This window comes from Emys orbicularis, chromosome 2, assembly GCF_028017835.1.
Source record: "Emys orbicularis isolate rEmyOrb1 chromosome 2, rEmyOrb1.hap1, whole genome shotgun sequence".
In the NCBI taxonomy this organism is placed as follows: Eukaryota; Metazoa; Chordata; order Testudines; family Emydidae; genus Emys; species Emys orbicularis.
The window spans coordinates 222639756-222667228 of NC_088684.1; the positions used below are offsets into that span (position 1 = coordinate 222639756).

Sequence of the window (27473 nt, forward strand, 5' to 3'; positions counted from 1 at the left end):
CTGACCCGGGGCCAGATCCAAGAGAGGTACAGAACTATTAGACAAGAGGCTCTCAAAAGTCAGAGATATCTGATCTTCATGATGGCTGGATCCCAGATAACCAGATCCCATGCTTGGCAGTCCTTCATGTTTAGCTGTCAAATCTGGATCCAGGTTCTGATCCCCCATATCCATCTGGATCCAAATCTATACTTGTCAGCCATGGATCTGTACACAGCTTGGGTTTTGTTTTTTTGGTTTGGTTTGGGGGGGGAGGGAATTGGTACCTCCAGATCTTGGCTGCCAGATCTGGATACACGTTTTTCAGCCCCCAATCCATGCTTGGCTGCCAGATCCGGATCTGGTCTATGGATACAGATCCTCTGGAAACTGGCTCCAATGGCCAGAAGGCCACTTTAAGCACATAGCATCTCCTCTTTTCTTTAAAAGAAAAACTTGACTAACTGACAGACTAACTATAAACAAATTTTACTTCAAAAGGACAGAAAAAGAGAGAGAAACAAAATGTAGATGAGAGAAGTATTGAGGACACTTTGTGCGATCTGAGTTTCCTGTACCTACAGTGGTTAGAAAGGAACTGAGGAACAGTTGGGGCCATTTCCCCTTTTATGTCCTCAGAACTCTCCAGGATGAGAGATGCAACTGGCCCCAATGAACACTGCTTTCAAGAAGGTTGTGGAAGCTCATGGTGCAGGCTCCTTGATTCACAAGTGTGAATATCCAGATGCCACTCAAAGAAAAAGGAAGTATTCTTAGGAACGGTATGCAGCCTCCACAGGTGAGTTACCCAGAGGTGAATTTGAGCTGAATAGAACCCAATGGGAATTGCACAGGTGGATCAAAGGACTAACAAACTCCATCAATGTTTCATATTAGAGAAAGGTATGTAGTTAAGTTTATATGGTTGAAATGCAATTTATGACTACTAGAGAATTTACTTTAATCAATTCCTTCTGAACATCTGAAGATCTACCATCCTGCCAGAATCCCTCCAGAATTCAAGATGTGTTCAAAATCACTACATCAAGCTTATTTGCTTTTATTTTTAAATCTAGTTTTCAGTTATTTACAATTTGTTTCAAGCCTTAATAAAATATTCCATGTAAATAACAACAAAATTATAAATGGGTATTTACTTTTAAATCTCTCCTATCAACTTGAAAATATATTTTACTTTTGTTAGCAATGTTATCAGGTAACATTTAACATTAAATTAAAATAACTGCCTTTGTAACTATGCAAATTATTCACTTAAGAATCTATGACTAAATGGAAAAGTGGATAGAGAGGTTCCTTTTTTTTTAAGTGCTACAAGCTATCTTGGAATTCAGCCATTAAAGAATCTATTTCTTTAAACTTGTTGCTTATGTTGTCAATACATTCCCCAGCCCTGAAAGCTATCCCATCAATAATAATACAATCCTCTTGGGTGTAGTTTTCCATTGGACTTCCTTCAGTACTCTCTGTGCTGCATTTCGTTACCTGAAAAGCAAATATGCATTCTCTAGATGCATTACATTAAATTTAAAAACAACAACATTAAGCAACATGCTTTGTTATCAAGTTCAGTCAACATGTCAACAATCCATAGTCCAAATATATGTAAAACTCTCATCACAAGCAGTCAAAGGGTGAATTTGCCTGGACATACTTTTCGGTAAATGTAAAGCATCTGGAGGAATATAGTGGTATGTCTATATGAGCAATACGCGGTAAGCTGAGGTATAAATCTACAACACTTCCAGTAGGCCATGCACTAACTGTCCGTGTGGACCCTACTGATGCACAGTAAAAAATCCCTAGTGCACTTTGATGTACTGCTGTTTCAAACCACAACACGCCAACGCACTTGAAACTTTTAGTGCCCATGGACACTTAGTGCATGACATGCTGGAGCACTGTAGATTTACACCGCCGCTTACTGCACAGTAAGTCCTCCTGTAGACGTGCCCTTAATAAACCAAAATCTCTTCTATTATATTGTCATTTTACTGAGATCTTAATATGTGAAGCTTAAATGTAAGAACCACTTTCTACCAAAAATACTGTAAAATGTATCTCAAACCAAAGGGAAGCAATGCTACTCTTCACTATGCAACCTGTAGATTATCAAACTATGGACAAAGACCCCCAAATGAATGTATGTGTCAAGGCACTGCCTCTGCAGTATTCTCCTCAACTTCAGATACAGAAGTCTCTCTAAGTCTTAGGCACTATGGTTCTTAAGAGGGAACTAAAGAGGTAGACTAGTTAAGTGAGAAAATTTGTCTGTCTTACCCAGAAAATTTCATTCTGGGTAGAGATATGGGTCCATAAATTCAATAGTGATGGGTTCTACAGTCTCCCTGCTATAGGAGGTGGAGTCAGGTGTTTTGACTGGCTGAGCTGACTCTCCAGATAACTCCTCCCACTGAATAGCTTCTCCAGAGAGTTGCTTCCAAAGCTGCTATCGAATCTGAATAAAACACTTTCGCATATTAACAGTAGCAAAAAAATCTGCCTGGCATCTAAGAATTAGAACAGTCTAACCTGACAAAAACACATTAACTGGGGTAACCCCAAGGGTCATTGATTTAACATAAGAATACTGTTATCCATCAGCTCTCCCTAAAAAGGAAAGAAAACAATGCAACATTACTGAGCAATAACCTCCCGAAAGAAGGAGATGAAAAAATACAGGGTGGGATGAATTCATGGACCTATCCCCCTATCCAGAACAAAAATTTCCAGGTGAGACAAATTTTTTCATTTTCACTTTGAGAAAATGTTCATAAATTCAGTAGTCATCCGATTTTTTAGCAGTACTACCAACCCACCTCCATCACTACCAATTGTTGGGTTGGCTAAGAGTGAGCTATGGCTTAGAAAATCCTCCTACAAAAGTCTGCTTCACCCAACTGAAGTCTATTAATCTTACAGAAATTAGCCAACATATGCAGGGATATCCAAGATTGTTGCCCTGCAAAACTGTCCATATGGTGCACTGGACTGAATGGCCCATGAAGCTGCCATTGCCTTCTTGGAATGGGCTTTAAACTTGAATGAGAGAGATTACCCTTAGCTTTACATTCCTTGGAAAATCTCCCCCCTTCCAATATACCTTGCTATGGAGGACCTGGAAGCTTTCCGTCCCTTAGCTATGTGGTATTTTACAATGAACAAAGTGGAAGCTTTACTAAAGGATTTTGTACTGTAAACATAAATCTTAATTTGCTTTCTAGACATCTAAGATGTGCCAAACCCTTTCTTTTGGGTGGTCTGGATTTGGGAAAAAGAGGAGAGTGAAATCTCCTGGGATTAGGGAAAGAAGGAAATTATCTCAGGAATGGATGATGGGTCTGTCTGTCCAACCACCCTTTCATTATAGAAAAAACATAATTTTAAGGGAGGACAGAGAAGGCTCTCAACTCTGATACCCTTCATGTGGGTGTTATGGCCACTAGAAAGGTGACTTTAATTGTCAGGAAATATAGTGACCCTTCGGAGAGTGGGTCAAAAATTGACACCCGATCCCCTCAAAAGCATTTAATATTAGAAAAGATCCCATGGAGCTACCCTTGAATGGAAGGAGGTATGATAAAAGCAGGAGCATTGATGATTTATTTGTTTGTTTGTTTTATGTGTTGGTGATGGGGTCAGATAGGTTGAGCCTGGGCTGCCAGAACTAAGCCTATAACCAATGCTTGAGGTGTAAGTGAGTTGTACAGTTGCCCCTGAGACCGGCCTTCCTGTAAGAAATTCTAGGAGCAATTTAACCAGTCTTGATCCTGCTGTGTATCCTTTTGATGACCACCAAAAATCAAATCTTCTCCATATTATTGCATACCAAGAGCTGGTGGAAAACTTTCTGGACTTCAGTATGACTGAAATGCTGTCACTGGATTATTTTAGTTTGAGGATTTGTTGGATTTTGTTTGTTTGTTTTGTTCCGTTTTAAGGTGACCTCTCAATAACCAGGCAGTCAAGTTGAGATGCCAGGTTGTGATGGAACAGATGGTCCCGTGACAGTGGATCCGGCCTGGATTGTAATGTTAGCGGAGGGTCACTGACCTCTCCACTGTTGTCTGCATACCTGTTAGATGGTGCATATTATCATAGAAAAAAGAGGTAATGCATATAGCAGAGCCCTTTGCCATACCTAGGAGAAAGCATCAACTTCCCTGGGCCGAGAATCTCCCCTCCTGGCATAGAAGTTATTCGTCTTGGAATTGAGCTGGATGCAAAGAGATCCCATGTTGGTTTCCTAAAGGTCTGGGATATGCGGTCAAACTCTCTCTGGTGGAGACACCATTCCCCCTTTTGTGGCTGAGCAATCCACTGTGGAATTGTTTCCCTTTGATATGAATGGCTAGAACTGACATAATATTTCTCTCAGCCCACCCAAAGAAAGTTGTGGCTTACACCTGTAATGAGCTCAATCTTGTGCCCTCCACCCATTTATATATGCTATGGCATTTTTGCTGACTGTGAATACAAGTATGTGTCTGGAATTTAAATGGGGTAGGAGTGCCTGAAGGACTAGGTGAATCACCTGCACTTTGAAGCAGTTTATGATGTACTGAGATTCTATCTGTGACCACTGTCCTTGTATCATGTTGAGATGTGTAAGCTCCCCATCCTTCCAAGCTGGCATCCATCATTATGGTGTCTCTCAGTGGTTCTGCCAAGTGGATACTGTCTGTGAATCTTGTCAGATGTAACCACCATCTGAGGGACCTTTTACTGTGGAGGGAAATCTTACAGTGTGTGAGCTGGAATTGTGAATGTGAGTAGGGAAGTAGGTAGTACTGCAGGTACCTGAAATGAAATTTTGCCCATGAGAGTAGGCATATGCATGAAATTAAGATGACTAGAAGTCATAGTAAGACTTTCATGAGGGAACACAGACTAGGAAGAATGTTTTATATTTGCTCCACAATCCATGCTTGTCTTTTACTGGAGAGAAAGGCTCTGCAGAGTGTGGTGTCCAGCCAAACCCCCAGTTGTTCTGTCTAGGGATGAGCTGGCTTTTCTCCAAATTGATTAAAAATGCATGTTGTTGAAGGATGTGTACTGTCAGTTGAGTGTCTCTGATTGATTTCTATATGAAGGGAGCTCTTATCAGAATGTCAATGAGAAAAAGGGCACAGATGTACCCCTTGCTGACATAGAAATGCCCCTATTACTCTCAGCACTCATGACTACCCTGAGGGCAGTGGCAATGCCAAAAAGAAGGGCTTTTGTACTCCGTGTGCAGAGTACCACAAGGAAATCTAAAATACTGTCTGTGGCCGCAAGGAAGGGAATGTGGAGATACACCTCCTTCAGATCCACAGAGGTTAGAATATCACTCTAGATGATAGTTGCCCTGGTGGACATGAATGGGGTCCATTTGGAACTTGTGGAAGTGAATCTACTTTTTGAGAGTCACCTCTGGGTTTAATGGGCCTGCTTTTCCCCCACCTATTCTTAGAGAATATCTCTTCTCTCCCAACACCTACATGAAGCATCGTAACCCCGAAAAGGCTGCCTAGGTTAGAAAAACAGCTTAAAATTTCTCTAGTGAGCGTTAACAGAGAAGAGAGATTTTGTTTTTGTCCTGTGCTTTGGATGTGGCTTTTTCTATTGGTCCCCCCGCCAAATTTCTCTCCAGAGTATGGGTTTGCTACCAAAAACCTGTCTTTCAGAAATATCTGCCTTCCATGTCCATAGCCATAGATGCCTTCTTGCAACCACCTTGGATATCCTTGATCAGGTGGAGGACCTGAAAGCATCAAGTGAAGTATCTGAAACTAGAGCAGATTTAGAGAAATTCTTTTTAAGGAGGATCCCAACCCCTTGTCCCTTTTCAGGAATGTCAGAGAGTAGGGACACAGTATAAGCAAGTATGGCTTTGCTGAAAAAAGTGGCCTCCACTGAGGCTTTCAGGGCTGCTGAGACTGCTGCATAGTCTCTGCAGAGAGCTGATTCTATTAATGCAAGTTTTGAACAGGACTTTTTTTCTAAATCAGATGCTTTATCTTCGCTGAGTTTACCATTCATTCTTTGAGCCTTAATGGATGGGCTTGTAAGGGTCAGTTTTGAGACCACTAGAAAATATTTTCAGGTATTTTCTGCCTCTTTAGCCTCATCCTCATCCCCTTTTTAATCACTTATGGCTGAGTGCTCATGGGAGATATCCCAACAAGAGTAACAGTCTTACACAGAATAGACTTGAAAAAATGTGCAGGGAACAATAGTTCTGGGGATCTTCTAGGATTTCTTTGCTTTATATCTGCATGTGTGACCCTAACTCCAGAGGGAGGAGTAGCAAGAGAGAGGGCTGAGGATTTGGAGTCATAAGAGTCTGCTAAGGACAGCCTAAGCCTACACTTTTCCACTGAAGAGACTCTAAGATGGCTACCAAGAAGACAGGCCCAGAGCCTATTCTAAAATGGCAGCCTGTGGCCACTGCAACCCCTCTACAAAGGAAGAGGAGACAGAGGTGGGAATACTAATTTTTCAGTGCTGCCAGTGGTTCTTGAGACCCCTAAGGAACAGAGGGGATGTCCTGACCACAGCACACCCACTGGCAGGGACAAAGGGAGGTCCTTGCAACATTCATAGCCCCCTGCCATGATCCTTTGGCGAGGGGTGGGGAGGGATGGAGTGAAGGTCACTGGGACCTGCACTTTTACCATGCACCAGTTCTGTTGACTGGCACTCCTAGGGTCTCCATAGTTCACCCAGCGATGGGGCCTAGTTTGCATCAGTAGCTGCAGATTGAGCGCCGATGTCCTTGGCTGTTTTTCAGCTCCTGGTGGCTTCCGCAGTGCACACTCCTGCGGCGGGATACCTGGCAATGCGGCCTGGTCCATGTCAGTAGCCAGAGATTGGGTTCTGGTGTTCTGTGGCACTTTCTTCAGCGCCTTGTCTTACTGGGGCCCTCATTTGCCTGTGGCACTATCCTATGAGGCAGCCCAACAGCCTGCTTTTCAATCCTGGTAGCACCAAGTTTGGAAGAACAAAAGAAACTTTTTGCCTTCAATACACTCAGCCCTTGTCCTAACCTTTCTTTCAAGCTTTTTCAGCGAATATCAGAGATAATCTGTGGGGAGAGATTGTAGCTCTGTGAGGTGAATTTTAATTGCCCTTAAAAAGACAGTAACCCTGTACAAAGAAAAAAAAATGCGGAGAGCTGAGGGAAAAATAACCTAGAAAAACAGGAAAAAGAAGAAAAAAATAATCAGGTTATGGCCAAATTACAGATGTCCTAACTCTTCACCTGCTTCACTTATGGGGGCAGAGAAAATTCTGGAGGGGTTCTTAAGTGGAAGAAGTTATCTGGAGAGTCAGCCTGACCATCAAACCATCTGACTCTGCTACTGATAAAATGGAGACTGAAGAACCTATCACTACTGAATTTATGGACCCAACCCCCAAAGTGAGAACAACTGTTTGTATACGACATAGTCCTTGGGAATCAGATGGATTTGTAATAAGACAGGAGCTCCTTCCTCATACTCCTAAATTGGGTGACAGTCCACTGCAAAGGAGTGGAGCTGCCATTGGGAACGGGGCACCAAAGGAACAGCAGACAAGCTCAGATGTTCCTGTCCCCTGAGGGTGTCCTGAGATTTATATGGATTTCAAGGCATCTGTAGTGTCCAGGGGTTGGACACTTTGTTCCACAGGTAGAAGCTATCCGCCCTCACCTTCTCCCATTTCTAACTGAACGATTTGGAAAGCACTCGTGTCATTTCCAAAATTATAATGGGCATATCTGAGTCCACTCTTAGTGACATTCATCTTGCTACAAAGTGACAATTTTGTAGTACAGACAGTATAACATTTCAATAAAATCAAGTTTTCACCTTGCTTTAATATTAAACAATCCTACAACTAATTTTAATATTTAATATATAATTTCAAGCCATTGCTTTTTAAGATTTTTCAACCAGTGTTAAAGCAGAATGGACATTTGTTTTGTTTATAGCCCCAACTCAGGGCTTCCAGACTTCCAGTGAGATTTAAGCATGATATGCACCACTAGTACTACTATTAGGCTCATAAATGCTGATTGTCATAAAATGTTTAAATGCTTTGAAACTCTTTATTCATGTATCAGAGGGGTAGCCGTGTTAGTCTGAATCTGTAAAAAGCAACAGAGGGTCCTGTGGCACTTTTAAGACTAACAGAAGTATTGGGAGCATAAGCTTTCGTGGGTAAGAACCTCACTTCTTCAGATGCAAGTAATGGAAATTTCCAGAGGCAGGTATAAATCAGTATGGTGATAATGAGGTTAGTTCAATCAGGGAGGGTGAGGTGCTCTGCTAGCAGTTGAGGTGTGAACACCATGGGAGGAGAAACTGCTTCTGATGGTTTGACACCATCAGATCAGGATTAAACAAAGACTGTGAATGGCTATCCAACTACAGAAGCAGTTTCTCCTCCCATGGTGTTCACACCTCAACTGCTAGCAGAGCACCTCACCCTCCCTGATTGAACTAACCTTGTTATCTCCATACTGATTTATACCTGCCTCTGGAAATTTCCATTACTTGCATCTGAAGAAGTGAGGTTCTTACCCACGAAAGCTTATGCTCCCAATACTTCTGTTAGTCTTAAAGGTGCCACAGGACCCTCTCTTTATTCATGGTAATTGTTTCTTATCTTTTAAATTTGTAGACTGGGAGGCTAAACAAAATGTAAAATTTTCTTGTATGCTACACAAACTGATGTCAGAAAACTATAGCAGGAACAGAATGATATAAAACAGTATTGGATGAGAGATTCTGGAATGGGCAAGAACAAGAGAGGCCACTGATTTGTGGAATGTAGCACATTTATAATGCTGGACAGCATTCTGTGGGATGCTGAAGGTCAATAAACAAAATGGTAATTCTACAGCCCATTTTTCATTTTAAGAGAATATTAAAACATTGGATAAATGAGTGTAGGACATGAGAGGAAGGTAGGAGAGCCTTTAACTAATGCTGATCTATTCCAGTTTCATCAGAGAAGCATTTAAGGAGTGGCCAACTTTCTAAACAAATTTTAGGTGACCTTTCCTCATACTGTTGCATTCGCATACTCATTCTCAGGAAGCATGAACAGAGCCTGAGGAATGTAGCTTAATTTTTTTATAATAAAATTTTAAGTAATTTGAATAAGATGTTCTTATGCTACTCTTAAAGACTTATGCCAAAAGCTCAGATATACATTATTATCTACTGGAGAATATAGCTTCAATACTTTTATCAGATACTCATTTGACAGGCTCATCATATAACCAATCCTCTTTTTCCTTTTGGGTACAAATTTTGTATTCAGTAAAAGGCTGTTCAGGGAAAACTGGAAAGAAAAGAACATTTATAGAGGAAGCAATGTATTTAGTTAATATTTTTCTCTTCTTTTTGTTATTAAAATTTTGATGGAGATTTCCATGTTGAAAAATGAGGGGTGGAGGTTAAATGAAAATTTTCTCCTTCCCAACTTAGTTTACCTTGTTCTAGATCCTACAGTGAAATCTATTTTGTTTGTCATAACACAATCTGCTGCCACAGAAATGATTGTGATTTCAAATTCAGCATTTTAGATCTAACCCTTTCACCTGTATTCTTTATGTGAGTGAGTACAGTATAAAAGACTCCCTTTTGCTGTGCTTTTTTCCCCCTGAGTTTTGGCCCCATATGCTGGACAATATTTTAGGTCAAAATGCCTTTAGAACCACTGGTTCCATATCTATGGAAGGTATTGTATTCAGAAAAATGATGTTTAGTACCCCACACCATGACTGTCATTTTGTCCATATTTTGGAGGAGGAAATTTGCCTGTTGAGGCAATGCTTTAGGTCAAACTGCTTTTCATCAACACATGTTGGCACAAATAGACAATTCACTGTATCTTGTAGAAGGCAGAAAAGAAGATGTCCCAGAGGCTTCAGAAAGTGCACAGACTAATCTATGATATCTTTTGTGAACATGCACATACAATTACTGTGTTGTCCGTTTGGGTAAGGACTAAGCATGGCTAGTACGTGAGATCTGTTCAGAGATTCCCTAAATGCTACCAGGTCCTGCAGCATCCTTAAAAGCCCCCTTGTCTTTTCTAGCCAACGAAAGCTTATGCCCAAATAAATGTGTTAGTCTCTAAGGTGCCACAAGGACTCCTCGTTTTTTGTTTTGTTTTTTTGTCTTTTTCAGTAATTCAGCTGAGCAGATGGCCCAGGAATCTTCACAAACTGAATGGAAAAATAAAGCTTGCCCAAGAAAGTAACCATACTCCCATAAAAGAGAGCAGGAAATGAAGAGTCTATCCATTGGGATGGAAAGGGAAGGCATATTCTCTGCATCCAAGTTGTAAACAATATAGGAAAGACAGACTAGAGCAAAGAGGTGTGGGAATAGCACTGCATATAAAGATTTCCATAGAATCCAGTGAGATAACAGTTCTGAGTGAAGAAGACTCCTTCTGTTTCATTAGTATCTATCTAAAGCCTATCTAAAGTCAGACATTTTAAAATCAGAAGATCCAGATAACTTGTGTCCAAGAGTTTAAAAGAGCTGTCAGAGGAGCTTAAGACCATTAATGATGATTTTCAATAAATCCTGGAATACAGGGGAAGTTCCAGAAGACTGGAAGAAATCTAATGTTGTGCCAATATTTAAAAAGGATAAATGGGATGGCCCGGATAATAATAGGCCTATCAGTCTGACATCAATTGAGGGTAATATAATGAAGTGGCTGATATAGCAGTCAACTAATAAAGAATTAAAGGAGGATAATATAATTAATGCCAATCAACATGGGTTTATGGAAAATAGATCCTGTCTAACTTAATATCTTTTTTTGATTAAATTACATTTTGGTTGATAAAGGTAATCGTGTTGATGTAACAGACTTCTGTACTGCATTGGACTTGGTATCATACAACATTTTCAGTAAAAAAACAAAGATACAAAATTAACATGGCACTTGTTAAATGGATCAAAAGATGGCTAACTGATAGCTCTCAAAATAATTCTAAATGGGGAATCATCATTGAGCGGGTGTGGTCTAGTGGAGTCCCACAGAGATCTATTCTTGGTCCTATACTATTTAACATTTTTATAAATTACCTGGAAGAAAACATAAAATCATCACTGATAAAGTTTAAAGGTGACACACAAATTGGGGGAGTGGTAAATAATGAAGAGGACAGGTCACTGATACAGAGGAATCTGGCTCTCTTGGTAAATGAGGCACAAGCAAACAATATGTATTTTAATGTGGCTAAATGTATACATCTATGAACAAAGAATGTAGGCCATATTTCCAGGATGGGTGACTCTATCCTGTGATGCAGTGACTCTGAAAAAGATTTGAGGGTCATGGTGGAAAATCGACTGAACATGACCTCCCAGTGCGATGCTATGGCTAAAAGGGTCAATGCAGTCCTTGGGTACATAAACAGGGGGATCTTGAATAGGAATAGAGAAGTTATTTTACCTCTGTAATGTGCACTGGTGTGATTGCTACTGGAATACTCTGTCCAGTTCTGGTGTCCACAATTCAAGAAGGATATTGAAAAATTGGAGATGGTTCAGAAAGTCACAAGAATGATTAAGGGATTAGAAAACTAGAGTCAAGGAGCTAAATCTATTTATCATAACAAAGAGAAGATTAAGGGATGACTTGATTATAGTCAATAAGTACCTACATGGGGAACAATATTAAACAATAGGCTCGTCAATCTAGCAGAGAAAGGTATAACATGATCAAGTGGCTGGAAGTCAAAGCTAGACAAATTCAGACTGGAAATAAGGCATAAATTTTTAACAGTGAGAGTAATTAACCAGTGGAACAAGTTACTAAGTGTTGTGGTAGATTCCCCACCACTGATAATTTTAAAATCAAAATTGGATGTTTTTCTAAAATATCTGCTCTATGAATTATTTTGGGGAACTTCTATAGCTGTATTATACAGGAGGTCATACTAGATTATAACAATGGTCCCTTCTCATCTTTGCATCGATGAATCTAAGACCAGACTGCTGAATCTATAGGAATACAAATACAAAACTGTAAGAACATAAATATAGTAGGAAAACAAGAAGTCAATCAATGTGGCTATATAGCAAGGTTCAAGAGGCTTTTTGATCCAAACAGAAATCCTTCAAACTTTGGAAATCTGATCCTAGTGAAGCCAATAAACAGAAGCATAAACTACAGTAGGCAACAAGTGTAAGGGAAATTAGAAGGGCCAAACTGGATTTTGAAGAGCAAATAGCTAAAGGCATAAAACAACGAGAGACTCTTTAATTATATGAGAAGCAGGAAGCTGATGAAAGAACTGGTAGGTATGCAATTAAGGGAGCAATTCAGGAAGATACAGGCATTGTTGAGAAGCTCACTGCAGTCTTCATTGCAGTCTTCACGGCTGAGAATTCTGGGAAGATATCTACCCCTCACCTGCTCTTTTCTGTTACTAAAGATGAGGCAGTCTCAGAGACTGAGGTATCAGAAGAGGTAATGGAGCAAACTGATCATTTAAAATGTGTTAAGTCACCAGGCCCAATGGAGTACATCCAAGAATTCTGAAGAAGTTTAAGTGTGAAGTAGATGAGCTGTTAAAAAATATGCAAGCTCTCATTAAAAACAGCCACTGTTCCAAAGGATTGGAGGGTAGCAAATGATTTACCTATATTTTAAAAGGGTTCTACGGGTTTCTTTAAAGGAAAACAGTGTGTTTCACTAAACTCTTAGAATGAAGAGTTTAGTGAATAAAAGAGTCAATAAAATAGTGGAAAAAGGAGAACCACTTGACATCGTTTATTTAGACTTCCAAAAAGCCTTTGACAAGGTCCCTCAAAAGAAGCTACTAAAGAAGCTAAGTAGTTATGGAGTGAAAAACAAAGTATTGTCATGGATCAAAACTTGGCTAGGAGACAGAAAGCAAAATGCAGGATTACATGGTCAATTTTCATCATGGCAAAAAGTTTCAATGGTGTGCCTCAAGGTTCTATACATGGTCCTCTATCAATATATTTATTAATTATCTGGAAAGTTGGGGTGGGCAGTGAGGTAGCAAAATTTCCAGATGTTGCAAAGTTTAATCAGGATCAGAAGGGACTATGGGGAACTTCAGACAAGCCAGGTGAATGAGCAACACAATGGCAAATGAAATTCAATGTTGATAAATGCAAAATAATACATATTAGAGCGGAAATTTTAAAGAATTGATACACCTTTCAGGGTTCTAAGTTAACTGTATCAAGTCAAGAAAGTATCATTATAGACAGCTCAATGAATACCTCTGCTCCTGTGGTCAATTAATATAACAAGATGTTAGGATAAGGACCAGAATGGTGAATAACACAAAGAATATTATAATGCCTTTATATAAATATATGGTGCAGCCTTATCCATTTCAAAAAGGATATTGCAGAATTAGAGGGAATTCAGAGAAGAGTGACAAAAATGCTATAGGTCTGTCAAGAACAGAGATTGAAAAGACTGTGATTGTTTACCTTAGAAAGGAGAAAAATGATCAGATACACAATAAAAGTATGTAGAACAATGAATGGTATAGAGAACGCAGATCAGAAATTTCTGTTCTCCTTGTCTCATAATAATAATAAAGAACAATGGAGATAATCAATTAAATTAAAAGGTGAAAATTCAAAATCAAGAAAAGGAAGTACTTTATAAAACTAACCTCTGGAACTTATTGCCACAGGAATAAGCTGAGGTCAAGAACATGAGATTGAAAAAGACTGGATATTTATATGGATATCAAGGATATCCAGAGTTTTCATAATTAATTATAAAAAGTTTGGAAAGGATATTAAACTTTGTGCTTCAGGGATTAAGTCAATCTCCAGGATCAGGATGAGACCTGGTGCCTGATTCACAAAGGTATTTAGGTACCTAAAGATGAATATAGGTACCTAGAGGAATTTACAAAAGCACCTAAGCAGATAAGGTGGGAGTTAGGTGGCTAACCTACTTATGTGCTTTTATAAACACCACTAAGAGGTATCTGTATCTTTAGGCGCCTAAATACCTTTTTAATCTATCCCTAATGCAGGGGCAGATTATCCCACATCGGACCACTACAGGGTTCTTAACCTTCCTCTGAAGCATCTGTTCTAGGCCACTATCAACAGTCAGAATACTGGACTAGATAGACCTCTGATCAACTCCTATGTTCCTAAGAAATAGTTCTCTGGTGGGGGGAGATTGGGGGACTCCGTCTTTCATCTTCAGTAGTATGGAGTGATTATCTTGGTGGAGGGTTGGGGAGGGAAGAGATGCATGGTTATGGCCAGAGAATTTAAAGCTATATATAGCCAACCAGTCAAATCCCTCCCTACCCATGTCATGCAGCATGTCTGCAAACAATTGATTTTGTAATTATCAAGAACAATTAAGACAGACGATTTAGAGGGACATTCAGTTTATGTCAAAATTGAATAGATCTGAAAGTTTTCCTATTATAGCAGTTCTTCTTTGAAGCTTTTATTAAATACACATTGCAAAATTCTCATGGCAAATTCCCACAAGGATCAACAAATAATTGTATACCATATCCCCATGAAGTACAACGTTTCTAAAGAAAAAAAAGGATGTAGTGAAGCTAAACTAAGAATTTTTGCCTCAGTGCAACCCTATCCCAATTCCTTGCTTCCAATATTTGGCTAAAATAAAAGGCTATGTGAGGCACTAGGCATATCCCGTCATTTTAAGTACAAACAGGTACAAAACACTTTTCCCAGAGGAGGAGCCAATAAATATGGCCTCACCAGTTCTGAAACCATTTTGACCTAAAGAATCATCTTATCTTGCACATGGAATCAAAACTTATAGAAAACAAAGCCAAGCAAAGGGGAGCTAAGAAGCCCATAGCCCAAGAGAATCAAAGGAAGTGTTTTTTGAGAAACAACCTTAGAATTAAAAAAAGAGGCCTCTAAAGAAGACTTAATTAAGCCCTGTGTTCACTGGAGTACCAGGATACTGTTGCAAGGAGTGGGTGGAAGGGCTGTAACCTTAAATGCAGTGGCAATGCATGGAACTAATGTTCCAAAGGCTATGAAGGGAATGGAGTATCAGGGATAAAGCTTCAACGGGCTGCAGGCACTATCCCACTGAAGAAGAGCCCCATGAGAATAAAATATCCTGTGAAACTATTTCCTTTTCAAATAAAAAAGACTAACACTAGGCATAACTTATAGTAAGGATGAAGGAGTATGATGCTGTGATTTAAGGTTATGTTGCTATAAATTGAGACAATGTTCTTGTAGGTAGGTGGCACTTTTCCAAAAAGGGCCATATTTTTGGTGTTTAATGTACCACACTACATACATCTACATCGTATATCAGTTGAAAGCTTATTTTATATATGTTTAGATGAGGTAGGATGTGGAACTTCCAAGTGGTACTAAAAGCCTGTAAGAACAGTGAAACAATGGTACCCAAAATGAGAGTGTCATATTTTTTGCATATTTCCAGAAACATTGCAACATGACTCTGACTACAATTTTTGCTATTTTAAGTAAATTTCAACCCCTTAATGCGGTGTTTATTGGTCAAAGCTACCAAATGACAATGTATTAAAAGATTTTTGTTGGTTTTCAATGGACAAGTATTTTTTTTTCATAAATGATTACACTGTTTAGCAGGGCAAAAATGGCAAATATCAACATTTTGCAATATACTAACATTAAATGTTTTCACATTGCATACCTTAATTGTCAAAGTATCTCACAGGTGATTATAATAATTTTCTATATTTTCAATTGAAATTTTCTGGCCATATCGGTCTCACACTTAAGTTTGTGCACCAGTAACAATAGATGGTGTGCCCATAGTTTGTACTGCATAGAGGGTAGTTATAAATGTACATGAATTCCTAATGTAATGATTCTCCATTTGTAAGCTTTTGTACATATAGTGTAGTATCTGCTTGATAGAAGGTTTTAACTTGTAATTGCCTATGCATGCGGTACTAGCCTTTGAAATATTCTAGAAACTAACTTTTTAATTCAGTGACACTTATGCATAGGTCAGAATTAGTGTCAGATATGACAATGCACAGTTTCATATTATGAACATGCAAAAGCTAAGAGAAAAAGAAATGGCCTAACAAGTAGTAGTGAAGACAAAGTCTACAAACGAGTCCTTGCCCCTGCACTGAAGAGGTATGAAGAGCATATTACTGCCTTACAAACAATGTCATCAACAATATGACAAATTCATTTAATCCTGAATCACATCCAGAGGTGCTTATCAACATATCTACTGAACTGCATGTAATATCAGATGTAAAGAAAATCTACTGAAAATAGCAGATATTGATGAAGAACAAATGAAGAGATTTTTGAGAGGCGCACTCGATTCTGATGGGACACAGCTTCTTCAGCCCAGTCAAGACATCTGGCATCAAAACTTTTGATCACATGTCCAAGAAGACTAAATTTAAGTCTTGCAAGGGAGGGACAATCGCAGCAGCTTTCAGTCCATAAATTGTTTTCCGCAGAGCCCTACCCTTAGCAAGACACAGATATATTTTAATGGTAACTGTTCTTAGTCTCCCAATGTGTCTAGGTCTGTGTTTATGTCCCTCTTGCATGCTGATGGAACAATGAGAACAACAGAAAAAGCTGAATTAGGACATCTGGAAGCTCAAGCTGAAAGAATCCATAAGCTAAGAGCATGCAACAAAGAAACCACAGTGTACATCAGAGATTCCATGGTTGTCATACAAATGATGGCTGGAGACAAATTCCACAGATTTGATGAACTGGCAGCTGAGTACTTGAGGCAGGTCCTAAAAGAATTCAACAAAGCTAATACTGTAACTGAAGTCTTTGACAGATATGACAACAATAACTGAAAACTGCAGAAAGACAGCACTGGACAGGATCCAAAGGTTGGACGCAATAGGTTGAAATAATACAGAGTCATTAACAGAAACAAATGCAAATATTTCAAAGAGGTCATTTTTACGTGTTGTTGATGTCATTGTTTACCCTATTTCTATGGTAATGGCACCACTTGACAGCTCCACATCATACCTCATCTTAAGACATAATAAGCTTTCAAATGTATGTAGAGAGGGTACATTAAGATGACTAAATTGGTGGTGTCTTCTGCTTGCCTACTGAAGTGCAAGAAGTTCTGTCTCCAAGAACAATCAGAAATGAGCTGTGTTATGACAGTAAGACACTTCAAAAGACATTAAGACTCATTATGAATTCTTAGTATCTCAAAATATTTGAAAACTTCCTTCCTGGTTGTAGGTTGGAAGCACAGGCATAAGAGTGGCAATCCAATAGGGTAGATACCGTTGGAAAACACCACTTCTCTATGTCAGATGTTACATTTGCCTTTCAACTCTGGTCCGTGTTGCTAACAGGTAAGCCTGTAACTGCCAGTGGAACTATAAGAAGATATAAGTGATTCTATCAATTTGCCATCAGATCACCATTCCTTGTTCTCTCTTATGGTTCTGTACTTTAGCAGCCCAGTGAATGTGAAGCCTATGTAGTTTATCATTACTCTTTATTTACAGTCCCTGAGACAGTTTTCAATTCATGTGAGAACACTCATGTTCAATCCAATTTGGATTAATTTTTCAAGTAAGATTTTATAAGGAACAATGTCTAATGTTTTAACTAATGTTCAGATATCTTATATGTAATCAATTCTCTTTTACAACTGATTTTGTAATTTGATAAAAAAAGTTATCAAATTTGTTTGTTTTTTCTTTATAAATCTATGCCGTTCATTGCACATGTTTCTATTATCCTCTAGTTGCATGCAGATTTTTCTGTTAGACATCGCTTCCATTATTTAAGTAGGAAATTACATTAGATTTACTGGACAGTAGATAGAATTACATGATAATAAGGTATTCAGCATATGCTTCCTTAGAAATAGTACCATGGTATAATCAGCCAGTTTTCCCATTGGTGTATATTATTTTGGATTACCCACATAAAGAGGTTACTTGCCCTACTGTAACTGTGGTTCTTTGAGATCTGTTGTCCACATGTATTCCACTTCTGGTGTGCATGCACCTATGTGGATGAGATCAGAATCTTTTTGAATAGTGCTCTACATGCCCTTTGGGACTTCATAGCTGAGGACATAAAGGGTGAGATGGATGCAACCACTCCAGTTCCTTTGCCAAAACAGAATCCATATTGACAAGGACTCTGCAGTAGCAGAGAAAGTGCATTGTGGAATACATGTGGACAACACATCTTAAAGAACTACAGTTACTGTATGGTAAATAACTGCTCTTTCTTCTTTGAGTGATTATCCACATGTATTCCACTTCTGGTGATTCACATGCAGTAATTCACATCCCATAGGTGTAGTCGATTGAAACAATGATTGTAATACAGTTCTGCCAAAGCAGACATCAGATCTGGAGCCCTCTATCAAAAAGTAGTGATGAATGAAGGTGTGGACTGAACTCCAAGTAGCTGCTTTACAAATCTCTGAAAATGGAACACCAAAAGAAAAACTGCAGAGGCTGCCAAGAGATCTGACAACAGCTAAGTGTTGGGATTCCCTACAAGATCTCTTTCCATTCAGCTTCCCAAGAACTCAGTTCGTCTCCAGACTTCATCTCTCGGGTATCTTTATTTGGCATACAGCAATGCTACACTGAATTGATCAGTCTCAAATGCAGGGGGAGTGGATGTAGGGTACATCACAGCTCCAAAGTTACACAGAAACCCTGTCCCTTTATATACATTACATATCTCATTGCATTTACTATACATTGCACCACACTTTGACTTTGTTACTTTGCAGGAAGCAATCCCTGTGCAGCATGCTCTGTCCATGCATTTTCCATGATCGACATACTCCTTACCTCATCTCTACATTCCTAATTTATCTTGTCCATTGTTATCTTGTTCATAGTAAATGGTTCCCTGGGTGTTCTCCCTCTTATCTTAGCTGGCTCAGACATTGTCTTTTTAGCCTACTGATCTATTTACTCATCTTATTTAGCTCAAATGTCCTGTTTTCAGCCTGATGATTCATTTATCTCCCTAATACTATCTTCCAAAGAAGGACGCCTCCCCATGTGTTTAAAACAGTCCCAGCAGTGAATTGCTTCATGACAATGGGGCAATTAGCATGTTCTACCTCACTTGCCCTACTGAAGTGGAGGAGAAGGGATATAAATCTTTCATTGGCAGAGATTATCTTTTAAGAGTTCAAGAGGGTCCCAGAAATTTTTGTATCAGTATCTGGGCTGGGGTCAATGAGTAGTTTCTTCCAGGAGGCCAGAAATGGTGACTCTGATTAGTCCGATACCATTAGGTATTCTAGTACTACAAATGTTATGGGTACCACAAAAAAGAGAAGGTAGTGTTCCCTCCACCTTGAGAAGCGAGGTTGGTAACATAAAGTGAAGTGCTAGGTGCTCCATCGCAGGTGTCAGAGGCGTGGTACCAGGACTGACAGCTTAGGTTACACTGGATTCTTTAGTGCAAAGAGCTTTAGTGCTAGCATGGGAAGCTCTGGCATTTAAAATTTCAGTTCCAGTTGCTTTAGTGTCAGATGCTTCGATTCTTGTTTGTCAGTACCAGGCACACAAGTAGTTTCTCCAAGCTGCACTAAGATAATTTGGTGACCCTTCAGTGTCGAAGCATCAGCAGTATCCAATCTGGGCCTTGAACTGCCTCCTAAGGTAAATCTGCTCAGCACCAGAGAGGGAGATCTGTGTCTGTGGTCACCAGTAAGCACTCTCTCTCTCTTCAGTGTTGAGTGAAGGAAGGTAGGGAAGCTCTGGTTGACTCCACGGTAGAGGAGTGGGACTTCCTCAGTGCCAAATGACCTCTAGTGCCTGGGCTAGACACTTGACTTATTGGAGAACTCACTGAGCTGGTGTGATCCAGTAAGATGGTCTCTCCTTCAGGAGACAACAAGGCTATCATGTACTTCTCTAAGAGGAAAAGCTTCAGGTGGGATTCCCTTGCTTTTGGATTCTTTTGGGAAAGAAGCAGCATATAGAAACTTGTATGATATAGGTACTTCCCCAAGGCAGAAGGGGCAGTTAGGGTGTCCATAATAGGAACAGCTGCCTCCCAAGAGAGACAGGTCTTGAATCTAGGGGACTTTGACTTCACTATGTCTGGGGCAAGGTCTGGTTCCAAAGCATATCCTTAACTTGAAAAGGTTTTTCCCCCCCCCCCCTTCTTTTTTTTCCTTTTCTTTTTTGCCAATGGGCTTAAACTACACCAACTATAGCTAGAGCATTAATTAAGAACTAACTATAGAAAATCAGTTGCACATTGTGCATAGACACTGAAGGTGTTCCATCTTGTAGCCCTAGGCAGTAAGAAGGAACTGAAGGTCGCTTGCTGTCACCTCACCTTTATGACCTCAGATATGGAGCACCAGAGGGTGCAGACATGGCCCTGAAAGACAATGCTATTTAAAAAGATTGCACTCTCGCTCACATGGTGTGTATGTGCACTAATAATGGAATAGATGTGGACAATCACTCAAAGACGATCTGATTAGGTCCTTTTTTTTTTTTTTACACTTAAATAGAGGGGAAATAAAGTAAACATTAGCTAAATAGGCCCTTGAATAAAGAAGGTAACTTATTAAGTATGTTGCAGATACAAGATTAGCTGTTTGGTGATCCTGGACCATGTGCAGGGAGAGTGTGGATCTCTAGAGGCCATCTCCTAGCTAGATATACTACACCCAAATTTGAAATATAGGTATACGAGTATTTCAAGTGAGATCTACTTGTCTGCCCACATGCAGACATCTGCAGTATAATTAATAATGGGAATATCAGTGGATGCATCTCCCTGAGACTGGGATTTCAACCATGAATATTAATTTCAAATATCTTCTGTTTTAAATGTAGGATACAATGAAACTGGTTTGTATTAAATATGATCTTTAAACAATTTTATTTTATATCATTATTATAATTAAATATATAGCATTCAAAAAGTGGGCAGTATATATTGTTTTCAGAAGTACATTATATAGTCATTAAAACATATTTAAAAGTGTCTTTCTTAAGCACTAACATAAATTCCACTAAAATTAAAAATGTTTCCAGTAACTAGTTAGCAATACCATGTATAATTCATACCTTTTCTCCTGTATCTTTTCCCTCTCCATTTCCATACAACCCACAAGCTGTTTTTAAAGGGTCTGCAACACGCCTGAGAATTTGTTCTAGATCTTTTAATATAACTTCTGTCTCAGAGACAACTAATAAACCAACAAAATCAATAATTTAGCTAAAATACATATGTATATTTATGTAACATTATTAATGAAATATTATTTATTACTCAGTCAATTAAAACAGTGGGGAACAGATACAGAAAATCTACAGGGAAAATCATTACTCCAAACATGGAAAAGAAAATGGGTTTCCTGTGGTAAAACCATATGGGGCTAAATTCCGCTATCATTGACACTGGTGAAAATCCAGAGTAACTTTACTGGCTTCAGATGTGAGAACAATTCATCCTTTGGTCTTTAATGATTTGAAATCAACACAATTGTCAAGATTAAGTGAAGAATAATAAAAGAGTTATCTTGTTAGGTAAAATTCTTGCAATTTGTATAGCACTGTTATACCGGATATGAGTAGAAACTTGCCTGAAAATTTTTTAAACAAAAATAAAAAGTAACTTCTTACATTACTTTACAAAATATACCCCTTGAACTTTCTGGATAGAAAATCTCTGAAAGGAGATACAAAATGCAACAAAACTCACAAAGCCAAGAGGCTCTGCTGAAGCAGAGCTCTTTGGAGACAGGTCACTGGTAGTCTTTCTTCTCCTTCCTACAGAAATAGGATGGTGGCAGCTGCAAGCAGCCTTTTCCAAAGGCAGCAGGAATATGGGGGCAGGAGGCCACATGAGGTCATCTCCCACCTTTCCGTAAATGGACACGACACAACGCTACCATGAGAAAGCTCAACCAGTCCCTTCTGACCAGCCTTGTTTCTTTCCAATGTGTAACACAAATGTTTTTCACTGTGAGCGTTGATTTGAAATTAGGTAAATTCATACTAACAGTATTTGACACAAAACATTTCTTTTTTTTCAACATTGTAGGTTTTAGGGGAAAATGTTAGAACGCATTTTTATTTAATGTAATTATTTTTTAAGAGAAGCTGGAAGAAAAAAACGCAGGAAGCTGTTCTAAAGCAAGACATTCTGTAAACAGCTTTGATAAGATTATAAAGAGATTCTGTTGTGCTAATAAAGTATTAAATGCAACCTTCAAGTTGAAGGTTAGTTGAACTAATTTAATTTCTAGGTGGGACCATTTCATCTCACCTTACTGAGGCTTTAGAGGCTGCCAGGAGAAGGCCTTCTCAAGTAAAGTTATTACATACTACCTTCAGAAATGACTAGATCAATAATTGTACCAACTTATCTGGTCAAAATGTGCAGTAAAGCCTGCATGGATGTTTGCACAACAGTACCAGCTTCATAAACCCTACAAATGTCTTTTCATGGAAAGTCTGCCATTATTGATATATTGCAGTGTTGTAGCCATGTTGGTTCCAGGATAAGGTTGTGAGGTAATATCTTTTATTGGCCCAGTTTTTGTTGATGAAAGAGACAAGCTTTCAAGCTTCACAAAGCTCTTCTTCAGCGCTTCTCATGTAATGAATATCATCAATATTACCACAGTGTTTTTGGCTGGTAGCTGAATCATCATTTTCATTAGGTGTAGTTTATATGGTATGCAATACATTTGGTATAACATTTTTAATGTGTTTCCAAATCATTAATATGTGTTTTCCTTGGACTAATCATGTAAGTCGTACCAGGATAAGGGTAACATACTTTACAATTACATAGATACATACATACATACATACATACATTTTTATATAATCTTTCATATGAACTGTATCCCAACTTGTTTTACAAAACTGAAAAATATAAGATGTTATATTGTATACAGTGTATTGTTTGCTAGTATTCTGCCAAAAACTTATACAATATCCAGTCACATAAATGAAGATTTTTGTTCCATAGAGACCTTAGTAGGATTGAGCAAAGAGAAGATGAAAGGCCTTTCATTTTCAACTTTGTATGAGGAGTTGTTCTTGGGCTGAGAAAGGCCCAAACAGAGTATCTGTGTTAACTATAATGCTATGGAGCCTATTGTAGAAAAGGAGTTTTGTGGATCCAAAGTGTTTCCTATCTAAACATTTTTTTTCCTTTTAAATCAAAGAAATGTATGATTCCTGGAATTTCCCAATAACTGAAACCTTAATTCTGATAAGCTATGGGGAATTCTGAATTTAGTGTGCTCAAGTATAGAATTGTCAGCAATTTTATTTTTTGCATTTTAGACCATATATCCGGACAATAGCTGAGAATGGGAGAATTCTTCTGGTAGATTTGCTTATGAAAATGACATTTCCAGCCAATATTCTGGAGCATTTTTCATATTAGACTGTACCTAGCCTAACCTGGGATACTAGACAAGTATATCTGAGCAAATAACAGATTAATCACAATTCAGTCTATTTTATAGCTGTAACAATGCAATGCAGAGTTTCTTCCATAGCCAGACATATTTTCTTATATGTTTATGTGCTGTAATTCTAGGTGCAGCACCAGTGAGAACACAAACTATATAACTGAGTCAATCCAAGATATTAAGTTTTAGCTCTATAATATACCATATAGAAGTAGCTGTGAAGTGTTTCCAGTGTCCAAGCAATCTTTAATGTATTTCATTAGGTCAAGCAGCTATTTTGATATCCTAGTTCCGTCTATTAACTGTTTCACTGGAAAGCACATGAATATTTAGTCTAATCAGAATAGGGTATAGAACTGATACAAAAGATTTAAATTGTTGACAAACTACTGGGACACCACCTACAGTGATTCCACTATAATCATGGGGCTGTTGTAATTATTCTTTCTTTGTAGTGCTTTTCATGTCATATTGAAAAACACTCTTTGTAATTCTGAGGTTACTTTGCCTACTGTTTGTTTATTCAGAGGACACTTTCATAATAGGTGGAGCAATAGGAACCGGCACAGGGTGAATAACCTACTTTTTTTTTTTTTTTTTTGGTTTACTGGGAATCAAAAAAAATCAGTCCTAAATTAACTGAATCCAAAAATTGCAAAATGTTTTGGCAAAATTGAAAAAAAAAAAACTGCTTTGGGGGAATGTTCTATTTCAGGCATTTTTAAAGGGCTAGATTCACAAAGCAGCAGGAGGAGGAAGAGGAAGAGGTAGTGGTGATATCAGTCTATGGTATAGCAGTCAATGTCATTCATAATGTCAGTTCATAGTCATTCATAATGGCAATGAATAGTCATTGGATCAGAAAGACAGGGCAAATGAATGACTCTGTAGTCCGGTGGCTAGGGCATTCACCTAGGATGTGGGAGACTCAAATTCACATCTGTGCTCCAATAAAAAGTGGAACTTCCACAAGAAAGACTAAGAGAGACCACTGCAAAATATTCCATAATGCTATGATAAGGGTACTCTCCTGAGAGGCAGGAGAGTATTTTCAAATCTCTTCTCCACATCAGGCAGAGTGGGGGATTGAACCTGAGTCTCCCACATCCCCGATGAATGCCCTAACCACTGGGCTAAATATTATAAGGAATTAGCCACAGCTACCACCACCAAAATATTTTTGGTTGGAATTATTTAGCAAATTCACATAAAATTTGTGAGAAGTTTTGAGTCAACCAAACTGGGTTTTTTTTTGTTTTTTGTTTTTTTTTTTTTTGTCAAATAAACTATTAGTCTGAAAAAATTAACCCAGCACAACTAACAACACATATAGTTCAGGTACCCTAACACTTTCTAATATAACCCTTTGTTTTTGGTTTCTTTTTTCTTTGTTCTCCTACATATGAAATGGACAAAGCCAGAGCTCAAGACAAGACACAGACAAAATACTTCTTGGCTTAGATGAAGATGTTCTTGTCTGGGAACCCAGGACATGATGATTTTGAGTCTCCCCTCTTCCACTGATCATTGTTAACAATTGTGTCCTTCACAGCCCATATTCACTTAGGCCATTACCGTAAGAGGTTAGATGAGTTAACTGATGATCTGAGAGGTTGCTCGTGATAATTTCTGAGAGATAATTTCTGACAGAGCTGGGAATAGGACCCAGACCTCTGCTATGGCGTATCCAAATCTCACTAATTTAGCCACATTGTTTCTCAATTAGATTAAGCCAAATTTATATGTTTGGTTATTCTCTCTGTAAAACGGAGCAACTCTTGTACAGCCACCTCAACAAAGCATTGTGAGAAACACAGATGAACGATGCAGTCTTTAATTACATGATCAGATGCTATGAGACACTGACTGGGACCGAGAATGGGTTCTGTCACAAGTTTTCTATATCATGCTGAATATGTCCTTGACACCAAAGCATTGAGATGTGGATGCTAACTATTAAGATCTTTACTTGGTTTTGTAATTCATACTGTGTTAACTATTAAAATAATAATTTAAAAAGTATTTACCTATACAATAACTATTGTTCTTTGAGATGTGTGGTGAACATATACATATTCCACTGTAGGTGTATGTGTGCCTTATGCATTCAAGTTGGAGACTTTTGCCAACCATACTGGTGGGTGGCACATCTGCCCCTTCCCACATTTGTGCATGGAGCTGAGGGCATAAAATGGCTGTGGCTCTGCCTCCCTCTCCATTCCTTCACTTGACCATCCAACAAAGACTCAAAGTAACAGGAAAGCAGAAGGGACATTGAGATATGTTATGCACATATACATTCCAAGAATAATAGTTAACTGTACAGGTATGTAACCATTTTTTCTCCTCTGAATAGTTGTGCACATACACATTCCATTGTAAGTGACTCAGCAAAAGTTACCTTGAGGATGGTGGGACTTTAATTATTTGAAGAGAGCCTGCTGCATCATCTTGCCAAAGTTCACATCAGCTCAGGAAGCTTAAGTAAAAGTGTAGTGTCTGGAGAAGGTAGGTGCAGATGAACATGTTGCTGCTTTGCAAATGTCCACTATAGGTATGTTGTTCAAAAAGGCTGATCAAGTGGAATGAACCCTAGTGGAAAGGACTGTTATCCTCATAGGACAAGAGACCTTAGCTAGATATAGTCAGAAATCCAGTGGGATATATACTGAACTGTAAGAGGTTGCCTTTAATCCTTTCAGCACAGGATACAAAAAATCTAGGAGATTACCTGAAAGACTTTGTATGTGTAGGTAAAAGAATAAAGCTCTCTAGACATCCAAGTGATGAAGCCTCTCCTCAGTTTTATTAGAGTGAGGCTTCAAAAACAAAAACCAGAAGTTTGGTTGGTTTGATTGAGGTGGAATGTCAAACAACCTTTGGTATAAACTTAGGGTGCAGCCTGAGAGAGACTTTGCCCTGGTGGAATATTGTGAAAGGAGGGTCTGCTAGTAATGCTTGAAGCTCTGACGCCATCCTCACAAAAGTAACTGATACCAAAAACACTATTTTCATTGGTAGCAAGAAGAATTTACTCACCTTGTGCAGTAAATGATGGTTCTTCAAGATGTGTGTCCCTATGGGTGCTCCACTGTAGGTGTGCTTGTGTCCCTGCGCTGCTGATCTGAGAACTTCGGTAGCAGTTTCCGTTAGGTCCACACATGCGCTCTCTCCTTGTGCTGCGCCAGGAGGTTGGCAGTGCGCCCCCACCCTCAGTTCCTTCTCTACCGCAGAATCACTGACAAGAACTCCAAAGTAGAGGGGAGGAGGATAGGTGGTGGAGCACCCATAGCGGGACACATCTTAAAGAACCATCATTACTGCACAAGGTGAGTAACAACTTCTTCTTCGAGTAGTGTCCCTGGGGGTGCTCCACTGTAGGTGACTCCCAAGCAATACCCCTTCTGGAGGGCTGGGACTTCGGAGTTGGGTCAGTTACAGATGGCAGTACTATGGAGCCAAAGATGGCTTCAGCAGCAGAGTCCCCAATCATCGCATAGTGTTCTGTGAAAGTATGGGCCATGTCACCGCGCTACAAATCTCCAAGATAGGGACATTCTTGAAGAAGGCGACAGTGAAGAAATTGACCTTGTGTAGTGTATCCAAACAGAGTCTGGAGGGATCATATTGTGAACTTGGAACACTGTATGATGCAAGTCAAGACCCACTTGGAAAGCCTTTGGGCTGATATTGCTGAACCCATGGCTCTTTCTGCAATGGAGAGGAAAAGCTTATGGGACTTCCTGAAGGCCTTAGTACTGTCCAGGTAGAAGGACAGGGCTCTCCTGACATTCAAGGTATGCAATATTAAGGTAAAAGATTGAAAGGTGAATTAATTGATTCATGAAACAGGGAGGTCACCTGAGAGATGAATTTTGGATGAGGCCTAAGCGTAACCGTCTCTGGGAAGAATACCGTGTCGGGGGGGATGTGCCCTCAGAACAGCTCTCTCTCCTATTTTCATGGTCGAGGTAATCGCGATCAGGAAGGCCGTTTTCATGGAAAGGTACATCAGCGAACCGGTGGCC

The 27473-nt window shown here is 39.1% G+C and overlaps 1 protein-coding gene across 1 annotated transcript in view; it reads right to left on the minus strand.

The window, feature by feature from the left end:
* Positions 1 to 1308: 1308 nt before the first annotated feature.
* The window catches only part of ZCWPW2 (zinc finger CW-type and PWWP domain containing 2), a 133777-nt gene continuing 107612 nt past the window's right edge, over positions 1309 to 27473 (minus strand). Inside the window, exons 9-10 of the mRNA XM_065398417.1 lie at positions 21080 to 21201; positions 1309 to 1482 (exon numbers count right to left, since the gene is read on the minus strand). Coding sequence (XP_065254489.1) covers positions 1309 to 1482; positions 21080 to 21201 — 296 coding nt within the window. The remainder of the gene's footprint in view (positions 1483 to 21079; positions 21202 to 27473) is intronic.